Here is a 23,477-nt window from a genome sequence, read left to right as displayed (position 1 = left end):
AAGAACGAGAAAGAAAAAGAACAGATGTGGAGGAGCAAGTGAAGGATAGCCAGCACAGAGCTGCATCTGCCTTTACGTGATTTCATCTTACAAATGAAACGATCTTCCACTATAAGTTCATTGTCATCACTCTTCCTTTTGGGATATATTTAGACAGCACAACTAATAAAGTTGACCTTTAAGACAGTAAAGAATACAATTCACAACAAATATGTAATTCACACAAAAAACACTTCTTATCACCCATAAAGTATGTTTAATAGTTTGATGCTTCTTTGGAATAGAGGATGAATAAGAAAAATAATACTAGATATTTTGCTGATGGTTCAAATTGAAATGATGTTTACTTTCCTTTAATTTCTAGCCCTCAGTTATCACATAATCCAAAATTTAATTTTGATTCATGTTTATCATTTTAACTGGTTTATTTTTTGAAAAAATACTCTGAAAGAATTTAGAATATCAAAATCGATTTGTTAAAAAATAAATTTTACAAAGATGAAAATTATAGAAAAGAAAGAATGGAAAATTGTCCAAGTTCTAGCACAAACAGTAAATTAACAGGGATGCACCTTCTGAAGTGCCACATTTTAGATTCATTTTTGGTATTTACATAATAAAAAATAAACAAGCAACAGAATTTATTGTGTAATGGTTCCTATTCATAAATTCGTGGTAATTAACCCATTGACTTATTTACTGAACTTTCATAATTTCATCCATACTTCAATAGTTTAAAAATTAAGTTAGTAATCAAATGGTAACATGATTTTATGCAGCTTTTCTTCCTCTTTGTATTGTTAATATTATCAAAATAATGATGGCTTTTAGAATATTTTTGCAAAGACTAAAGTAAATTAATGTTAATGTTAGGGCACAAGTAAATGTTCGATATGCTTATGTGTTTAAGTGGAGAGGAAGAAAACAGAGAATGAAGTCCCAATTTTAACTGAGAGAATGATTACCAACGTCCTTTGAAATGTATATTTAAACAGTTTTTTCGGAATGGCATTAACGTTTAGTAATAAAAGATAACATCTGTCATTTTTTTCTATTCTGTGATAAAAGGCAATTCATAAATTAAGTTAGCTTGGAGTTAAAAATATCAAGATATCCTGTTCTTTCTTTTAAAAAATCATCTTTCATGACTTCTTTCTAAACACAAGGTCAGTAAAGCCAAATTTAACTATGTAGATGACTATGATTATGGAATGATTAAATTTGGTCTTTCTTAAAATAGCTTTTGTAAACCGAGAACTACAACGGTTGTCTGCTTAGAAAAACCAGCTCAAATCCATTCACTCATGAAATATCAAAGAATATATTGTTTGATCCTTGCTTCAACAATATACATTATCATACTATTTTTTTAGTGATATTTCACTTTTTCACTCACTTATTCACTAAGTAGTATAGGTTGTAAAATAGTAATAATTCAGTCTTTATATGACAAAACTGTTAAAATATTTGAGGAAAATATATTTTACATTAAATATGTAAGTACTACAGAGTTAAACAAATGAACATTACAGCCACATCTAATTCATCTTTGTATTTGCAATGTCTTCCACGGAGCAGACGCTTAGTAAGAACTATTTTTCATCACTTTAATATTTTTGCTGTTTAAGTCTGTATTACAAAAGAGAAGTAGATATTCCTGCCTAAAATTAGTTATTAAGCAAATAATTGTTCCCCGGTCATTCTGAACCATAATCTCACAGCTTCTGAACATGCCCCCTCCCTTCCCCAGAAGTATCAGGCACCATGATTAAAGCCCAGGGCATTCTAGGAAATTTTAAAACTACTTAAAATATTATACAGCCATAAAAAAGAATGATATCATGCCCTTCACAGGGACTTGGATGGAGCTGGAGGCCATTATCTTTAGCCAACTAACACAAGAACAGAAAACCAAATACCATATGTTCCAATGTATAACTTGGAGCTAAATGATGAAAACACATGGACAGAAGGAATAATTCACACGGGGGCTTTTCAAAGGATAGAAGGTGGGAGGAGGAAGAAGATCAGGAAAACTAATGGGTACTAGGCTTAGTACCTGAGTGATGAAATAATCTGTACAAAAAACCCCCATGACACAAGTTTACCTATGTAACAAACTTGCACTTGTACCCCTGAACTTAAAGGTTAAAAAAAAAAAACTATTATTGCTCAGAATGTTACAGTATGTCAAAAACTGAGATGACGCTTACTCCATGAACAGGGTAATCTAAAAAGCAATTTTCCTATTTCTTTATATTTATAGGCCTCTCTTATTAATCACTAGAAATGCTTCTAGAGAGGTGTGCAGGATTGAAGTGTGGGTTATTAGACAATAAAGCTTCCCTGGATCCAAGTTCCTACGTTGGGAGAGATGCCCTCAAGAGTAGCATTACATGATTACTATTTCATATTACGTTCTTGGAAATACCATTTCCAAAGATGTTTAATGGAATACACAATTTTGAGATTAGAAACAATTTTGAGAACCAGAAAATCTTTGGTGTTTTTCTTTTTAATCAACCCAATCCCCAACTCCAGCTAAATCTCACTTTCAAATTATACAGGAACATAAACTCTAGAGCCATTTGTTTTTGCTAATATCATTGTTTGTGGCAAACAGCAAGGCACGAATCAAGCCACCATCAACATTTTCCACTGAAACCTTGGAGACCCCAAACTTGCTTTCCCACTCTTTTTTCACTCTTTTCTTTTTCTCTTTTCTATTCCATTTACCTTTCTGCCTTGCTCTTTCTCTTCTGCCTTCTCCCACAACCCACCAGAAACCTCACAGGAAGAGAAACAGTCTACATAGCCCACATTAGTGTTCTACGTGGTGGCAAATTATGTTAATGAAAGACCACACATCTTTCATGCTCTGCTAGGTTACAGTAACTGAGTCCTGCCCAGAGAGAGCAGAATCCCCTTCTGGTGTGAAGCTCCGAAAGACACAGGTGGTAAACACAAGTTAACCCTTTGTAACCCCACCATTTTCAACATGCAAAGGACCTCTCTCAATCTTATAAAATAAAGTACAAAATCAGATGCATTAAACTAACAACATCATGCTGCTACATAGGACTTGAATATCTCCCATAACTTTATGACTGGAAAAACACTGTTCAGATTTCATTTACCAGTTTAAAAATAGCAAAGTCTAATTTGAAACACATACACACACAATTGTGCACCCTCACTAATATTCTCTCTTAGTACTAAGTAAACGTTTCTTCCTATAAACATAACTAAAATTTAGTACAATCATAGGTTTTAAAAGTCAGATTAGTCAAAAGATGTTTGTTATCCAACATATCAAAAAAATATTTCTTAGAACCACAATGAATGCCACAATCTGTTTGGTACTACAATGGCTATTTATCTATTTCTTAATGTATAAATCAATATTATTTGGTGGTTATTTCAACTTGAAGATTATCCATACATTATTATATCCCTGCCCAATGAAATTTCTTGTTGAGTAGGTGCTAAACAAGGCAAATCATATATTTTAAACATCTTAAAATGGTGTGTTTTTTTTTTAAATGGGAGGACTATCTTCAAACCTTTTCACTTTGGAGATCCAGATATCAACCAAAAAAGAAATTTAGAAAATATGCCCACAGGCCACTTTAAGTCCACAGAAAGTCCCAAATAATTAGTCAAAAGTCCACTGTGCTCACCAAACAAGGAGGAATTGTTCTTTGTACACAGCTGAAACATTCACAATACACAAGGCACTTCAATTAAGTTTTGACAGAAGTTATGTCACATTTAAACTCACCGCTGGATGTAAGGGTCAGGGCAGTACTGTAGGGTGGCACACCGTGAAGTTTCAAAATTCATTTCCTTCAACTGTCTTTGATATCAACAAATGAAGAACAATTATGTAAAATCTACACATATACCTGTGTATATATAAGATATAAAGCCAGGAGGCTAAAAGCAATAGGGTCAAATGCTATCAGACATAGAAGCTTAGGCACTTCCCCGCTTCACACATAATTGCAAAGAGGTGGAGCGTTCCTTGATTTTAGCCAATGAGATTCATCAAGTGACTAAAACATCATAAACAGTCGATTCTTACCAGCTGGGCATCCTCTCTAATGTTGTTCTTCTCCCTCTCTCACGGCTTCAGAGTCCTTGACGTATAGTAGCCACACTTGTTGGCAGTTTGGAACTGGAGGCATCTGTGAACTTCTGATCTCTGTCGTGATTGGATGCTGGCATGAATGGCATCAGAGTTTAATTTCAGCAGCCTGGACTTTTGTAACTGAAATGAGCCGATGAGTGTCCACCCTGCTCCAGCTACATATCACTTCCTTGTATCTGGATACTGATTTGATTTGAGGATTTCTGTGGCTATTTCTGGGGCTAAAATGTTTTGTAGAACTGCTTGGGGAAGTTTTTTTTGTTTTGTTTTGTTTTTTGTTTTTTGTTTTTTCATCTCTTTCCCTCCCTCCCCCGCCCTTCAGTTTCCCTTTCAGCCAAACCGCCTGTTGTGGTCACAATCTCAAATAGCAAAGACAGGGAAATTCCTTGATTATATTTAACTTAGAATTCACTCTTCCTCTCAGCTAAGAGAAAGAGATATCCCATTCACATCCCCTTAGAAGTTTTGCCTGACCCGAATGAAAGAAAATAACCTTAATTGAGTTAAATATCCTACCTCAAACACATGCACTTACATGTAATACAGTAATTTTCTTAAAGATATTAAAATGGGAAATAATATATTATTCTGGAATATTTTGAAGTGCACGTATTATTTCAAATTGCCTGTTAATAAAAATATTCTAATTTATTTTCATCTCTGTCAGTCTGCTCCACTCTCTTCTTTATGTCTTACGGTTTTTGCTGTTTTTGGTTTTGCTTTGACTTGACCTACTTTGAAAGGAAACCATAAAATTGTTCATACAGTCACAAATCAGTATAATATCAGGAAAATCTACATACAAAATAATTGATTTCCTTTCTGAATATGGGCTGTAAAGTTATCCTGGTTTTGTGGATTTGGAAATTGAATGAAATATGATTCAGAAGCTAAATTAGGAAAGACTCCAAGAAGAAAAAAAAAAAATTCTGTGTGTCCAATGGTCACTAACATAGCGAGTTCACACCGTTCATTCACCCCCTAATCGGAGAACACCTGTCAACAGGTGGCATCAATAATGTCAAAGTTGTGAGGCAATCTAAAGCCCTTTTCAGAAAAATTTGACATTTCCCTGTGAGTAAATCTGATTCAAAATGTGTTTCGTGAAAATATTTTATTTGTTGCTTCAGCCAGGATGGAAGGGAGAAGCTATTTAAAACGTGACATTCTCTTCCTTTACTTAGCCCGAGAGTGGCTAACATCTGTGAATTGTGAAATTCACAAACAGGCTGGCCTGAGCCCCAGCCAAATCAAACAGCTCGCTCCACAAAATGTGAAACTTAAAGGGAAGAAGACTATTTTACTAATTAATTATAGATTTGGTAATTGGCGTTAAAGAGGTTGGCTTTCTTCACTGCTGTTAGCAAATACAGATGACCTAAATATAATATTCTAAAATTAAAAATAATCAATTTCCTGTGACCACAGCCAAGTGATTCCATTTATAATGAAAGGTGGAGTGACGATTTCTAGTGCAGAGCTTCTCAAGTCTTAATGTGCTTGTGGGGCACCTGGAAATCTTGTTAATGCAGATTCTGATTCAGTAGGTTTGGGGGTGGGGACTGAGACTGCATTTCTAACATGTTCCCGGGTTACCTGATGCTGCTGGTCCCTGGACCACACTTTGGGGTGGCGAGCCCTAGCCTTCTTTCCAGGCCTGATACTTATAATTCAATGTCTCTAAGAAATGAGGAAGAACTCTTCTAAATATTTTAAATTAACTTCCAGGGATATAGACTCCCAAATAATCAATTTGCAAACATTTCTAGCGTATTGTGTTTTTAAAATTTACTTTTTATTTTCTAAAAGTTATTATTTATTAATTATTTTTAAGACAGGTTCTTGCACTGTCACACAGACTAAATGCAGTGGCACGATCATGGATCACTGCAGCCTCAACCTCTGGAGCTCAAGTGATCCTTCTGCCTCAGCTCCCTGTGTAGTTTGGACTATGGGTGAGCATTACTATACCAAGGTAATTTTGTTTTGTTTTGTTTTGTTTTGTTTTGTTTTAGATATGGGGTCTTGCTGTGTTGCGCCAGCTGGTCTCAAACTCTTGGACTCAAGCTATCCTCCTGTCATTGCTTCCCAAAGTGTTGGGATTACAGGTGTGAGCCACGGCACTTAGCTTTTTAAAAAAAATTTTTTTTAAAGGTTTATAGCCTAATGTATATTTAAAATATAATTTAAAGGTATGCCACGATTTCAAAAGTTGTTATTTAAAAATCCTAAATTTACTAAGCTAAGAGGGGCAGAAATTAAATGGCAACAAATGTAAATAAGTGATTCTGAAGAAGACTGGTTTATATTGCATTATGGAAATAAATGGAGAGAGTTACCTTGACCATGGAAAGAAGGCAAACTCTCTAGAATTCAAGAGACACTAATAGCACACAACCATACATGATCGAGTGAAAAATAAGCGACAATTATAATTACTGTAATTGCCTCTTATATTTATATTTCATCCTTCTTCTTTTAGGGGACTCAGGTTACTATACAAATGTATAAATTATATCTTTGGTGTTCAAGCTAGAAACTTTCTCAAGACGTTGAGTCTTTTAGACAGAGATTGTAATATAATAACGTACATAGAAGTCTAGGAAAAGTAATTGCCTTTCTGACCATGACCTGCCTATTTAAATGATGTTTGTGAAGACTTTAGATTTGTATGGAAGGGAGAAGTAAGTACTTAAGGAAGGAAATGTGTTTTGGGCTTGTATCACTGAGCATAATGTAGGCAAAAGGGACACTTTGTTCTTCTCAACTTTTAGTAGCCAAGAATATGCACTCTGCCAAACTCAGGTGTCTATGACACAAACTATTCTCACTTACACCCATGAAAATTATTTTACAACTGCTCCCCTTCGTGCACTTTCCTCTAGGTTTCATATTTTTTTTCTGGTTGCTCTTGTGCCTTGGATCATATTTTGCACTCCACCAGGAATGTTTCAAAACCTCATCTGTGCATATTCACATCTTGTTTATCCTTCGAAGGCCAAAAATTCTCCTTCTTTATTCCACATAAAATAAACCTTCCCCTGTTCTCCTAAATAATTATATCTGCACCTTTTTTTGTGTGTGTAAGGGCACCTGTAACTTTCTTCCTGGATTCTAGCTATTTTTGAATAAGACTCATCTCTTACGCTGGATTGTGAACAGCTTAAGGTCAGGCTTGCTCTTCTAATCCATCTCTGTGTTTTTAGGGACTAACGAAAATACTGCACAATGGATGAACAACATGTTTATATATTTGCAAAAATCATCTCATAGTAAGCATTGTAACTGATTAAAAATAATTTCCACAAAACACTTGACTTCTTAGAGTTACCTTATTGAGATATAATTTACATACAACAGTGAAATTCGTCAATTCCAAGTGTTCAGTTTGAGGAGATGACACATTAAAGCCATGTAGCCTCCATCACAATCAAGATCCCAGCATTTCTATTATCCCAAAACTTTTCTCATACCACTTTGCAATCAGTCCCTCACCACTGGCCATAGGCAATCGCTGACTTGCTTTTCATTATTATATATTATATGTATATTTTTTAGAGTATTGCTTTCTGATAGAACTTTCTGTTATAAAGGAAATATTCCATATTTACACTATCTGATATGATAGCCATTAGCTACATGTGACTTATGCTACTGAAGAGCTAAATTTTGATTCTCACTTAATTTTAATCAACTTAAATTTAAATAGCCACGTGAGGCTATTAGCTACTATGATGGACAGCGCAATGCTAGAATATCACATAAATGCAGGCGTATGGCATGTATTCTTCTCTGTCTGGATTATTTTTGCTCTTTGATGCCATCATTTCTGAGATGCATTCATGCTGTCAACCGTATCAGTAATTCATTCTTTTTATAGCTGTTGAATATGTGGATTGTTCTTTTGTGTTTGTTTGTTTAGCTATTAAGAATGAATTCAGGTCTCAGATACACAATTATGGCCAGAAGTCCAATAAACTTTTTAAGAGCTCAATCATCACATACCCCAGAACTTGTTCTTGGTCCTCCTGAGGTCTTTGGCAAAATAGTAGCTTCTTCCTTCCAAGACTGCTATAACTCTGAAGGAGAAAGCAAATGTAGCATAAAGCATTTGGCTAACCTGGGTTTTGTATGAGCACTAGTACTAACTTATTCCCAGACCTTAGGCAAGTAGCCTACTCTCTTTGAACCTTAGATACTTTGTTTTTAAAGAGGGAGGATGTATCAATTAGGATTCCTTGGGTGTAAACAAAAGAAACTGATTCTGCCTACATAAGCCAAAACACACACACACAAAACATGAAAATACATGATAAGAAACTATAAGAGATAGAAAAACAAAAACACCCAACAGATCTCAGAAAAGACTGGAACCAGGATAAATTCAGGGATCTAAGTAATAGCAATGAATAGAGAGTCACTTCACAAAGCCACTGGAGGCATAAGTCAGATTCAACAGCTCTTTTGAACTTGAGTCATTCAGTTTAAGATTAAATTCCCAAAAGATGTCATGTTTGGCCAGAAGTCTGATCACTTCGATTGATAGCCCTACCATGATTGAGCAGAGAGTTTTCAGAAGAAAATAAAGGTTCTGTTAACCAAGGAAAGAGCAATAGGTACAGGGCAGTGGAAAACAACAGATGCCACCACAAGAGCTTAAAGCAGATGATCTTGCATGTTCCGTAGAGCTCTGGCAGCCTGTGACTATGAGATCAGAGAAACTGAATTCCTTTGTGTCAGGGTAACTGAACCTCAGGTCCTAGCTTTTCCAGGTCATCCTGCATTTGCAGTGTGGAGACCAGGAAATAAACTTCAAGGATAGGAGGTGGTGGAGTAAATGCACCAACTGTCACTCAGATTGAAGAGACTGAGTTTGGTGAGTTTTAATTTTATGACACTTTTCTGTACATAGCTTCGGCTCAACCACACAATCTCTATTTTAGTAAAGTGGAAACCAAAATTCTGTCACTGGGAGGATCCTGCTAACTCCTCCAACTTTGGACCTAATATTTGCTGCAGTCTGACATCGATTGGGAGTCAAGCCGGACCTAGAATTTTAGTAACCTGAATGGTATTCAAATGACTTTAATTCAATGAAAAAACAAGTGCATTGCAAACTTAGCCATGTGCTTCTTCTGATTTGACCTCCAATCTCTGTTCATCTCACTGAAATTCATCAAATATAAACATTTATAGTTAAGTTAATGTCTTGGAGTCTACTGAGAACAAAGAAGATGCCTTAGCAGAGTGTCCCGAAGAAAGGGGCACTTTTCTGTTCAGAGGGCATACAAGGAAACAGAGGCCAGTTTGGGCAGAAAGATGTTGGCAGTTTCTTTAACAGACAAACCTGATACCCTCCAAGTCACACCCAGTGTCCAGAAGCAATGTGGGTGGGCTTCTTTTCCAGACATCCCTGAACAGCTGTGTGGGGGCTGTTCCTCACTCCCACCCCTCCTTTGCTGAAAGCCCACGTGAGTGAGAGATAAAGAAAGAAACACCGGAAGTCCTTATTTGGCATTGCCCAGATTTTTTTCCCCTGAACCATTTGTCAGTTGCAGATATGATGCACCTTTACTCTAAATGTTTCAGTGTATATTTCCTAAAATGAGGAAATGCTTTATATTATGTCAGTTCAATTATTGAAATTAAAAAATTATATCCGTAAAATTTTATCTACTCTATACTGCTTATTTAGATTTGACAATTGCCCCCAATAATGTCCTTTATAGCAAGGAAAATCTTTGATTATATATTGCATTCAGTTGTCCTTTTTTTTAGTATCTTTTAATTAAGAACAGTTTCTCAGTCTCCTGTGTGTTTCATGACACAGACATTTTTATAAAGCACAGGCCAGATGTTTTGTGGATAATACCTTAGTTTAGTTTGAATGCCCTTTTGGCAGAAATATCCCAAAAGTGATGCTGTGTCCATCTCAGTGCATCATTTCAGGAATTGCTCTGTTTTTAAAGCCTAGCAACAGGTTTTCCCCAGTTCTTCTTTCAGATTTACTGTGAATCTAAGACATTTGAATGTCAAGATTTGCAGTTTCTTCCAAGGTCCAGGGCAGTAACTTAACAATATGTACATTTTGCCATAAATTGTTGTAACATAAACAAATGTGAAATATTGTATCTGCAATGTTTTAATACGACTATGATTTCTACTCTGATACTCCACATTTTACCTCGAGAGAGTTGTGATGGAGTGACTGCGGGATTTTTAGGGTCCAACTAAGAGAACATTGAATAGGGAATGCTTGTAGTTTGGGTTTGAGAGGATACATTTATGTGTTTTGAAGTTACATTTACATAGAGATAAATCATTGCTACTCATCCTCCTGTAGAATGGCCTCCAAGAACTCAGCTCCTGCCCATGTGTAGGTCTCCAACTATGGCTGGAGACGATATCACAATATGAATATGTCCTACAGTAATTGGCATGGGAAGTATGTGAATGCTTTTCTCTTTTTACCAACCATGAAAATTGTGAGTGGAGAAATTAATATCATCAATATTTAATGAAAACTCCGTCTATTATTCAGCAGATGCGATTATAAAGGCACCAAATATTAGATGCTTATGTATGATGGCAATGCATGAAATAGAGTTTTTCACTATTCTTGTGTTTGTAGGAACGTAAACATGGTAGTTCTGCAAACAGAAAGTACATCTGTGAAGCCTGAGATTGGGGCTGCAGGAGGAAAGACTGTATATATTATATTAAATATTCTGTTCAACCCCAAGAGTCTGTGATTTTATGAGTATAAACTTCTTAAAGCTATATTAACATGTGATCCATCTATTATTCTATCTACATAAAATTATTTTGTTCCAAAATGATTTGAGTTAGCTTATAAAATACTTATGAGATTAAAAACCACACATATGTAAGGTTTTGGGGGCAGGGGTGATGGGGTAATGGGGAGTGGTAGTTTAGTGAGTTTTGCAAGATGAAAAATTTACTATGATCTGCTGCACAAGAATAGAAATATATTTACCACTACCAAACCATACACTTAAAAACAGCTAATATGGTAAATGGCATTAATATATGCTTTTTGCCATACTTATAATTTTTAAATAATTTCAAAAACATATATAGGTATATGAGCAAATTACTGATCAGCATAAACATTGATGATAAGAAAAACAAGACAAAAATTAAGGATAGCATTTATTCACAAACTGTATAATGTGAAGTTCTATACTTGTGCTAAAGCACCATGAATTTATCTGTGAACTTCTAAAGAGCCAGCGTACGAAGGACTTATATTTATTTTTATCTACAATAATAGCTTTGACTCTGGTTATACACAGCACATTCTAGGTTTTAAAGAATAAAAGGCAAAAATACATACTGAGTATTCAGAATAAATTGACCTTTAGTGTCTGGTCTCTGATTACAGTGCATTTGTTTGATTGCTTATTGCAAATAAATTCCAATACATGATGTTGTGATGAGACCTAAATTTCTAGTGGAGTTTCAGTATGATTCTCTCACAAGACTACATAGCACTCATTAATTTGACGGCTGATTAATAGATTCAGCATGAATATTCTTTCAGGGCCTCCTCTGTGTTCTCATCAGTGTGCTAGGGGCCATTGGCCACAGTTTGATCAACGAAATCCAATTCCTAGGCTCAAACAGACCCTAGTAGAGTCAAGAATGATTTTCTTTTCCTTTTTCATATTCAACTTTATATACAAAAGGATAACTATGGCATGGCTGTGACCTCAAGTTACTAATGACCAGTTTGCCTGCTGGGCTTTTGGTCTGAAATATTTGGTACCTGATGAATACTGATGCAATAAAAATATGTTTATAGTAGTCAGGAAGCATGTTTGTAGGTGGGAGATAATAAAATGAAGCATTCTTATTTCCCTTCCCTTGGTTAGTTTGAGTCCATAAGACAGATGTTGCTGAACCTCTCTTTCAGGCATCGATTCACAAATTTGTGCTTTGTTGATTTGGTACTGATCACCAGGAACTCATAAAAGCCACAATTTCTGGAAGGCAAGGAGATGAAATTGAGGCAAGAAAACAAAAGCTCAATGTGTATATTTCAAAGCCTATGACAAGATGATTTCTTTTGGGGGTGTATCTTCTCGAAATATAGCCATACTGAAAGCTAAAAAGAAATTTAGAGATCATTTATTTCGAAAAAAAAAATCTCGGAAATTAGAATGACTTAAAAATAACGAGCCTTTATATCGTGGTTTAGATTTTACAGAACACTTTCACAGACATTATTTCATCACAACCTCTCAACTGTCATGTGAAGTAGACGGCTGGAACAAGTGGTGTCATTACCTCAATTTTCTGTGTGAGGAAGCTAAGACTCAGAGTGTTTAAGAAATGAACTCAGAATCACATGGTGAAATAACCATCGGCCGCTGTGGCCTGTCATGGACGCAGCTCTGACTCCCAACCCTGACTCCCATCCACTCAGTGAAATAACATTAATCACTTATGGTATGCCCGGTGTTGGGATAAGATTTAGGAAAATAAAGGAAAATAAAACAAAGATCCCTACTCTTTACATTGCATCTGCAAACCCAGAATTTTTATATGGCTTGATACTTACTAAATATTTTATGTCCATTACCTATTTAGATAGCTACTAAAAACCCTAGGAAATAGTTAGGTTAACTCCATTTCACACAGGAAAAGAGTGTTGGTGACTCTGTATTAATCATTCAACCAGATAGGGGTAGAGCCAGGATCTGATCTGAAATTAACCCATTTCCCTGAAGTTTATGGCCACACTTCTGCTTTTGACTCTTGAAAAGATTGAGGATACATTTGTGCACATTCAAAAATCTCAGAGTCCTACACATGAAAGGTTTCCAGCACATGTTCCTCAGTGTCTTTTTCCTGGTCCAGTTAGCATGAGAACTAAGCCCTATAAATGCCAGCCCCCAAAGGAAGGCATGAGCTCATGGCGGGCACCCACATTTGGGCCAGGAGTCAAGAATGTTAACTCTGCTTATTTTGAAATCTGGATCGTGCACACAGTTTAAGCATGCAGGGGTGGATGCACTGATAAAATGCTTCTGTGGGATGGAAATTATTCTCAGGGCATCCTTACAGGGGAATCCCCATGGGATGACCCCTGAGTGGGTCTTGTTTACAGCAACATCCCTGTGTCAAGTTTCTAAGAGGTAAATTTAAAGTGCTACCTTGGAGGAATAACCTCAGTCTGAAGACACAACTAATCTTCACTGCCTTTGGTTAGTGGGTACACTATTCTATTGCTCTGCCACTGATCCATTTAATCCATCTGGATTCCTCTTTAGTTATCTCTTACATTATACTTCTGAATAGAATAAATAATTTCCCCATGGAACTGAATTAGCATTAGTATTATTATAATAATTGCAAAAAATATTTTCAAAGTGAAAAAAAAAATCTTCTTTTACAGATTGAGACTCTGACTATACCTAAATAGAGAGGGGAAAGTGAGAAGAGAGAGAATAGAGTGATAATATTTATATAGACACATATGTGCATATGCACATTTATGTGTATATATGTGTATATGTATATATTGCACATATTGTACGTATGTGCTTATATTCATTTGTGTATATTTATCTCTCTATATAAAATATACTATGGCATAACATGTATAATAAATATGTATATAAGTATACATGTATTTGTGTGTGTGTGTACATATGTATGTATATACAGAGACTATTTATGGGCCAAGTTCATTCTCTAATGTTCTTATGTCTTCTACATAATCAAGGTGAAAATCATTTTTAAACTGAAAATAAGTTATCTAATAGAAGAAGCAAAGCAATCTATCCAGTGTATTTTCATGGTATAGAAAATGTGGATAAACAAATATCACAAAGGCAAAGCAAAAGAAAGAAAATTTATAAGCTCTTAATTGTAATTATTTCTGAGTTATGAAGTGAAAAGAATATTTTCTTCTTTACACTTTTCTGTAGTTTTCAAATTTTGTACAGTGAATGGATATCATTTTTGTATTAATAAACAACCCACAAGAAATCACCATTAAAAATACTTTCTTGGAGAATTTTTAGTCATGGGATAAATGTACATGAAAATAAACTAACTTAGATGGTTCTACCCTATAACAACTATACAAGTGAAAGCCATTGTCTTTCAAAGGCGTGCATGGTAGATGGGTGAAAAATATTATTCCAAGATGAATGAAAGCTAAAAGAAGGTGTCTCAATTTCCTGATGAACTACCTTGTGGACAACCTTTGGTCCAAGGGAAATAAATGGCCCTCATGAAAGATTTGTAGTGCAGCATGTGGGAGCCATGGAAATGTAATGTTGAACTGTCTTAATGCAGAATGCACAACTGATTGCAGCCTCACGCGTTGCTCTTTGGATCCACCCTGCTGTCACATTAACGCCACACTTCTGGGGTACTTCCAGGCAAGGACTGAACCTGGTAGGGCTACAAACAAGGCCTGTTCTGGCAACACATGGGACATCTTCAATGGGTGATTTTACTCGGGAATGCTTCCTTAGCTTGGCCAAAACTTCCTTGAAATGGTTTTCAATCTGAAACTATTTCTACTGAATTATCTTCTTTTCTCCCCTACTTCGTGGCTGTCAGAGAGGGTTTTTATTACACTCTGAAGTGCCCTGCTTCTTCTGCTCTCTTTTTCTTTATCCTCCACAGGCATTCCCACTAGTACATCTTTTGTGCATCCAATCCCTTCTTTAGCTCTGCTTCTTTGAATATGCAGAGTGACACAAGTTGTCCTGAGAGAGGTCTAAGAATGGAGAAGAAAACGGGGATTTGGGATTGGCTCACCTCCCTTATCAAGCAAATAGAATGGCTTCCTGAGGTATGTGGACTATGGACAGTTTGGAGCTGAGGGTGAAGGTACAATTGCTACACATTTTACTGAGGTTGGCCTGGAAAAACATTCATTGGAGGGCGAGATGCTTACTGACAGGTCCTAAGATTCTGACTTTCAGCAGATAAGGTAGGAACAGTGCCTGCAGATACGCTAGGAACAGTGCCTACAGATACGGTGAGAACAGTGCCTACAATGATAGCAGAGTTTTATGGTTACTTATGCATTGTACTGACACCTTGAAGAGGGATATTGAAAAATGTAGGGCTCTTAGCAAGCAGTTAAAGGCTAAGTGTGAGAGCCGGATGACATCTTTGGTATTTTACAAACAGACCAGGCCCTCTTTGCGAAAACAAACAAAGCTAAGCAGCCAACTGAAATCCTGGTAGTAGAGTCACAGAGCTGTAGAGACATTTGATTGTTTAGTTAAGGCTGGTTGGAAACACCTGAGACCTTGAAATATAGATTAGGGACATTAAGTGCATGCCCCTGATAAGTGAGTTCACAGACTCTCCTGAATTCTCAGATGATAGAGATGGATCATCCTTTCCTAGTAAGAGCTAGTACTGATACTGAAAGATATTGCAGAGGCATTCTCAGAGATAGCCCCCCTCCAGAATGCTTTTACTTTCTTTTTTGGCTGCCAGGTCCTAGATAATGTTAATTTCCAGCAGAACTCGGCTGGAGATGTACTGATCAGGATAAAGTAATGCATGAATAATATACCAAAGACTTGCCAGAATTAGCTAGCACGTATCAGCAGAAGCCATGGAAATTTCTAGAAATGGATTTTTACAGGAACTTGATCGAAGAGACTAAAATACAAGTCCACACAGGAAAGAGTTTATTCATTTGGGGGCATTTCCTCGTGACATGGGCTTTAATATCCTGTTAAGAAGCACCATGTACAGGGCAAGTTCACAGCTAGGGTGGCTTGAAGAAGTTTGGAAAACATGATGATCTATCCTAAATGAAGAGAAATTTCATGGGTTTTCCTACAAGATTGTACATAGAAAATAGAGGCTGAGGGAAGAGGACATGGCTAGAATTGATATATAATGTGAAGCCAGACAATTGATTAGAAGACTATGTTAGATGGGGGAGTCAAGTGGACACTGGAAGGCCATCAGACTTTATTAAGGCCACCAGGAATTTGCTAGTGGGAAGGGTAGTAGGATCACTAAGAAGTTCAGTTCTGGCTCTCCTCTGTACCCCAGGGCTGGTGGTAGGAGAGGTGGTCATACCTGGGCCTGTTAATATTCATGTAAATGATGCCCCTCTACTCTCAAGAACAGAGGCCAAGGGTGACACTTACCTGCCACATGCTGGGAGGCCGTATTTACCATTATGACCAGCAAGGTCAGAGGCACAGCCAGGCATGTGACCTGCAGGGAGTCCTGGAAACGGTTGATAGAATATGGCATCCCTAGGGGAAGAATAAAGTGGTAGCTAACAAGAATGCTCCTTAACAGCTAAGAAAGAAATGAATGGGCCAGTAGGAGGCTGAGAATGTTCATCCCAATACAAAGAAAGAATTTTTGTTTGTTTGTTTGTTTTGAGACAGAGTTTCGCTCTTCTTACCCAGGCTGGAGTGCAATGGCGCAATCTCGGCTCATCGCAACCTCCGCCTTCTGGGTTCAGGCAATTCTCCTGCCTCAGCCTCCCCAGTAGCTGGCACTACAGGCACGCGCCACTATGTCCAGCTAATTTTTTGTATTTTTAGTAGAGATGGGGTTTTCACCATGTTGACCAGGTTGGTCTTGATCTCTTGACTTCATGATCCAGCCGCCTCAGCCTCCCAAAGTGCTGGGATTACAGGCTTGAGCCACCACGCCTGGCCAAGAAAGAATTTCTTACCAGATTCTTTGACCTGAGCCCATTCTGAGATATAGAATTTGTTGACTGAAGAGATGGCTGGGTATCTCGGTGAACTAAACCTGTTGCACTATATACTGTGGCAATTCCTTTAGGCTTCTCTAAAAGACCTATAGCTGGGCACTTCAGAAATATATACTGAACTCTGCTCTTAGAAGGGCCCCTCAGTTGGTTTAATATTTTACTGTTACCATCTTGAAATTCTTTAAGCAAAGGATCCCACATTTTTATTTGTACTGGGTGCTGCAAATTATGCAAGCAGTCTTGCCTACAGCTGTTGACTTGTGTAACTCTATATTGGGTACAGACAGTTTGAGTTAACATTAATATCCAGAGACCTCAAGTATAACCATGGACCTCTAGAAGCTCATATGGTTAAATAATGAATACATTTATTATTACAATCCAACTCATAGTAAGTCTACTGTGTTTCAAGTCCAACTTAATTGTCACTTTTTCAGTTCCCAAGTTTTGTTGGAAATGATATGCTTGGCAGTCAGAGTGATGCCCACATTGTGTCCTGGCCTTTGGAGTAAGAACTATCAGAGTCAGAAAGGCCAAGTAGAAACCTCTGTATCTGCTCTCTACCATCGGTGCCAAGGGAGTAAATAAAAGGTAATATTACATTCTAGGAAGATGGTAGATTTTAATGCCACCACAAAACTGCCAAATAGTGTTGCACAGAGGTAAGTAGAGTATCCCTATTATATCCCTATTTATTGACTCAATATGGCCCCTAAAAAACTCCAAAAAAAAAAAAAATCCTGGCATGTAGACACTTGCAACGTCAATAATGTAATAGCCTTGTAACTATTATGGGAAGGTGGTATCTTAGCTAGAGCAGATTAACAAGCTCTCAGGTATGTCATAGGTAGCCATGGATTTGGATGAATATATTTTTCTTAATTCTTATGATAAAGGAGGATCAGAAACAGTTCACATTTATGTGGGACGTACAACAATACCCAATTATAGTTTTTCTTTAGGACCATGTTAGCTCTTCTGCTCTTTGTCATATTGTAGACTGAAGATATCTGGGCTGCTTGGTCAACCCACAGAACATTGCACTGTATGTGTTGCATCAATAAGATCATGCTGATCAAGAAGGGCAAACAACAGATGGCTAGTATATAGGATGCCTTGATAAGACATTTAATACATGCATTCCAGAGGGTAGGGGATAATCCCTATGAAGATTTAGATTCCTAAAATCTTCAGTGAAGTCTTTGCAGATACAATGGTCAGGAATTTGCCCAAATATTTATTTTTCAATCTCCTACCACAAAGAAGGAAGCAGAAAGCCTGATAGTTATTTTGGGGTTCTGGAGGCAACATATTCTATGACTAAGAATAATGCTCTAGTCTATAAGTTGAGTGACAGGGAAGGTTTCAGGTGTCTGGTGGAAAAAGATGTATCATGAAACTTAGGGTAAGCCCCAGTGGAGAATCACAATGCAAGCTCTGATATTCGGGACTAGGACAATGCCATCTACAGCAGAGAAAATAATATATATATTTTTGATTAAATAGCTCATGGAGGCAATGTAAACTTGACCATGAGGTTCTGCATGACCATACGTCTGGAACTGCACATCATGAGCTAGACTATTTCAGTTCTTCTAAGTGATAAAATCAGTCTAGTGTAAGTCAACCAAAAGATGAAAGTGATATGCCCAGATTGAGCTCAAGCAGGACCAGAGCTTAGCTGCATGAGCAGTGACCTGTACATCCCTGTTACTCACTGCAGTTATACCAACAATATGTCCCTACTTTGTTTCTAAGAGCAGATAAAGGAGGTAGAAAGGGGCTGAAAGTGCCCTCCAGCCAGAGACGACCAGCTGCATCTGTTGGATCCAGTATTTGCTGTAGCAAGGAAGAATATACACCATGAGGATCCATGCAACATCTCAATAAGAGGGTGTTAGAGAGGACTTAATATAGGATTTAGGTTTGTGTTAGCTTACTTTGGAGAGGGTTCAAAGAGCTAGGGCTTTGCTGTCTACTCAAAGCTGTCAGAAAGCGGGACAATTCCACAACTGGATGTCACAATAGATCTTATAAGGTAGGATGCAGGAAATGAAGCTAGCTATAATTAGGTCAAGAAGCAACAGTAATTCACGATAGCTGGGATGAGAGGATGTGTGAATATTTTTGTGACTTGAACAATGTTTTTGTTTTTTTTTTTTTAAGGTGTTTATAACCAATTACAGAATGCTCTTATTTTTGTCTTGATCCATGACACTCATGGAGAAACCTTGTCTGATGCTGATTTTGTTAAGTACTTTTATGTTCAGTAAGAAAACACCAGAACCTACCTGTGAGAGTTCTAGGCCAGCTTTAGCAATACTAGGTTCAGCTAATCGTGCCAGATCAGGTCTTAACAGTCAGGGCCTGCTTTTCTCCTTCCCAAGGTCAGGCTTATGTTACAGACAGGTTAACTTGGTAAGTGGTTGAAGGCCAAAAATGACAGTGACAGCCTCCCAGAACATCTGAGGATGGCATTGGAAGTCAATAGAGAAGAAATCTTCCTGAAGTTTGGAGTTATAACTCAGGAGCTTGGTCATTCACTTCATAAGGAAGGAGAAATGGCCTGAAGTAGGAAAATAAATTAATAGATGCTTGAGCTATGACCAATGATCTGGCTCTCTTGTCAAGGGACCCTAGAATAAAAGGAATAGGGAGATTGGAGACAAAGGTCTGGAGTAACTGCATGGACATATGGGAGTGGAAATTGAGTGTGAACATTTTGTATCACACATTAGCTTTCATTAGAACTCAGGAAAAAAGACCGAACACATGAAATTATGTTAATATGATGTGTGTCACTAAAGAAATCCAAAAAGAAGCTGAAATTATAAATAATGAGAGGGAGAAGTGATAGTGGTAAATCTATGTGACATTAAATAGTTGAGAAAGACTTTTCTGAAGAGGTGATCTGGAGGTTGATGTGAAGGGCGAGGGAGAAACATGTCAGGTGGATGGAGCAGCACATGGCTGCAGTCAGGTGGGGGAAGGCCAGGAGTATTCAAGAGATTGAAGAAGACAGTCCACAAGGACTAGAGGGAGTGAGAGGAAGATGGCACAAGAGGAGACTTACATATTCAGAAGCCAGGTGATTATTATACCAGGCCAGAAAAGGTGTTTATGTTTTATTCTAAGAGTAATAGAAAACTTTTGAAATTCATGATATAATATGACCCAAATTAATGTTTTAAAATATTACTCTGGCCTGTGGAACAAGAGTGGAATGTGGAGATTTGTTAGGAAGCTGCTACCATCATTCTGTGGATTAATAACAGTCCAAATTGGGCCAAGACTTCATCCTACCTTGTGAATGCATTCCATTGTCTGCCCTTGAGTGGGAAGTAGCTGTGTGGGTGGATGGCACAGACTTTCTTTTACAGCTGACTTTCCAGTGTCTAATGTTCTGACCAGCTTGGTTCCCAAAATATATGTGGTATACGTGTCGTTCAGCAGGATAAGTACTAGGTTAATATTAAAAGATTACCCCTGTGCTGCATCCTCTCAAATATCTGCCCCCACATCTTATATTTTGAAACTCAATTTGTATAGTCCATTTCAGATTAAATGTACTTCTAGCCTCTGTCTCAAATCCAATATTGAAGTAAAGCAAGAGAAACAAAGTAATGAAGGAAATGAAATGTGTGTGTGCACATATTACTGTATACATAGGATTTCTTACAAGGGGATGAAAGCCAGACGAAAAAGAAAGTAATAAGTTCCCACTTAGTTCTATTAAGCCAGCAAAGTTGCCTGGAGTGCTGTTAATTCAGGCAGCTGTGTTAGTCTATTTTCACAGTGCTGATAAAGGCATACCCAACACTGGACAATTTACAAAAGAAGGAGGTTTAACTGGACTTACAATTGCAAGTGGCCGGGAAAGTCACAGAATCATGGCAGGAGGCCAAACTCACTTTTTACATGGTGGCAGCAAGAAAAAAATGAAGAAGAAGCAAAAGGAGAAACCCTCGGATAAACCCATCAGATCTTGTGAGACTTCTTCACTATCATGAGAATAGCACAGGAAAGACTGGTCCCCATGATTCAATTACCAATCCCTAGATCCCTCCCACAACATGTGGGAATTCTGGAAGATATAATTCAAGTTGAGATTTGAATAGGGACACAGCAAAACAATATCATTCTGCCCCTGGCCCTTCCAAATCTCATGTCCTCACATTTCAAAACCAATCATGCCTTCCCAACAGTCCTACAAAGTCTTAACTCATTTCAGCATTAACTGAAAAGTCCACAGTCCAAAGTCTCAACTATAAGAAACTTAAACAAATTTACAAGAGAAAAACAAACCCGTTAAAAAGTGAGAAAAGTACATGAACAGACACTTCTCAAAAGTAGACATACATGCAGTCAACAAGCATATAAAAAGAAAACTCAGTGTCATTGATCATTAGATAAATGCAAATCAAATTCACAAGTAGACACCATCTCACACCAGTCAGAATTGCTATTATTAAAAAGTCAGAAAATAACAAATGCTAGCAAGGTTGTGGAAAGAAAGGAACACATACACTGTAGTTGGGAGTCTAAGTTAGTTCAACCATTGTCAAAAGCAGTATGGTGATTCCTCGAAGAGCTGAAAGCAGAACTACCATTCTACCCAGCAATCTCATTACTGGGTACATACCAAGAGGAATATAAATCATTCTACCATAAAGATACATGCATGTGAATGTTCATTGCAGCACTGTTCACAATAGAAAAGACATGGAATCAGCCTAAATGCCCATCAATGACATATTGGAAAAAGAAAATATGGTACATATACACCATGGAATACTACGCAGTCATAAAGAACATGATCAAGTCTTTTGCAGGAACATGAATGGAGCTGGAAGTATTATTCTTAGTAAACTACTGCAGGAACAGAAAACCAAATACTGCATGTTCTCACTTATAAGGGGAGCTAAATGATAAGAACTATACACACAAAGAAGGAAACAACAGACACTGGGTTCTACTTCAGGGGGCAGGGCCGGAGGAGGGAGAGAAGAAGAAAAGATAACTATTGGGTACTGGGCTTATAAAATAATATATACAACAAACCCCGATGACACGTGTTTACCTGTGTAGCAAACCTTGACATGCATTCTCAAACCGAAAAATAAAAGTTAAAAAAAATGTTAATGGGTGATAGCAACATACCCACTTTATTGATAACATCATAGCTTGATATTTATTTATGCACTATTAATTGGGTCAACACATTGAATATTACTGTTTTTCAGGAGAAAAGAAAGAAGCAGTCAATCAGATAAACTGGGCTGACAATTTGTCTATGTTACATGACACTCATTCCTCGTATATACATGGAAAGATGCCTAAAAGGAGATTTAAAGAGATAATAAAAATTTATACTGAAGTAATTTCTAATTTATGATGTGTATTTTTCATCAGAAACTTGCCCACAGTGGTTTTAAATTCAGGGAATATAAGAACACAATGGTACAATCAGCCTGGACATATCTCAATTAGATAGCAAGAGAAGGTCAAAGAAAAAAAATCATTGTATGAAACTACAGTGCTTTTCTCCTGAATCCTAAGATTGAAACTACTTGTACCAATGCATTAAATTTGCGCCTGATGCCCCGAATCTTGGAAGGAATACAATTTTTTTGAGAGGCAGGGGGTTAGTAAAGCTTTTAAAATGTACTCTTGATTTTAATATTGAAATGTTGTGAATGTAGATCTCTTTGGAAAGACACTAAAACATTATTAATTGTAATCCTGTCAAAATAATGGGGGTCTTAGTGTTTGGATAATGAATTATGATACTGCTGATTAGAACTCTAGCTATAAGTTGAAAATAAAAAATATGGTAAAATGACTTCAGAAACAATTTATGCAAATAGCTGATAATATATTTAAGTCACATTCTGCCTTAAATTTGTTTGAAAAATGAGATACCAAGTATAAAAGTGAAGATCACAAAACTATCAAAGAAAATAAAACATATACAAATTTTTGTATCACCTATACTCTGAATTGTGATCTGTCATGGTCTAATGCCCTTACAATTACCTTATCTCTCTGTGTTTATGACTGTGAGAGATATCATGGTCTCAGAAACCCCACTTTATCATGTCTCTAAGAATTCTGGTGCATGAGCTGAAGAATTTATCACAAGAAAACTCATTTCTAGAACTCTGATTGACAGATGAACTAGGACAATGGGAGTTAATGAACTGAAGTTTTTACACAAACATTATCCAATGCTCTAATTCCTTACAAAAGTCCTCTTTACTCAGTCTGCTGTTATGGTAAATAAATGCCTCTCCCCAAGATTTTCAAGGAGTTCAAGAGAGTTCACACCATACACCCTAATACATACATGCACATACAATACACACAACTTTTTCTTAACTGCTTTAATTAGGAATGGAAATTTGATTACCTCCATAAATTATTTTATTTTTTTAAAGCCAGGTTAATAAACTTATAATCTATGAATTTGTTTTTACCACAGATCTTTATATCTTAAACAAGTTAAGACCCTTTTACTCTTTTTGTAAGGGCTCAATCTCTCAAGTCCGCTATACTTTCTTTGAGTTAGATAAAGTGTTGAGT

The 23,477-nt window shown here is 36.9% G+C and overlaps 1 protein-coding gene across 5 annotated transcripts in view; it reads right to left on the bottom strand.

Annotated features, from left to right (window-relative positions):
- Positions 1-4,306, bottom strand: part of TP63 (tumor protein p63) — a 271,334-nt gene extending 267,028 nt beyond the window's left edge. For 4 of the 5 annotated variants that reach the window (XM_010337716.3, XM_010337717.3, XM_039478920.2 and 1 more), the window contains exon 1: positions 3,782-4,306. In XM_010337716.3, coding sequence (XP_010336018.2) covers positions 3,782-3,843 — 62 coding nt within the window. In that variant the 5' untranslated portion in view covers positions 3,844-4,306. The remainder of the gene's footprint in view (positions 1-3,781) is intronic. The other variant, XM_074404698.1, reaches the window with a different exon arrangement.
- Between the last annotated feature and the right edge of the window lie 19,171 nt (positions 4,307-23,477).

The sequence above is a fragment of the Saimiri boliviensis genome, chromosome 8 (assembly GCF_048565385.1).
Source record: "Saimiri boliviensis isolate mSaiBol1 chromosome 8, mSaiBol1.pri, whole genome shotgun sequence".
Taxonomy (NCBI): Eukaryota; Metazoa; Chordata; class Mammalia; order Primates; family Cebidae; genus Saimiri; species Saimiri boliviensis.
Note: the sequence above shows the minus strand (reverse complement) of the source record. Positions and strands in the feature narration are given on the sequence as shown.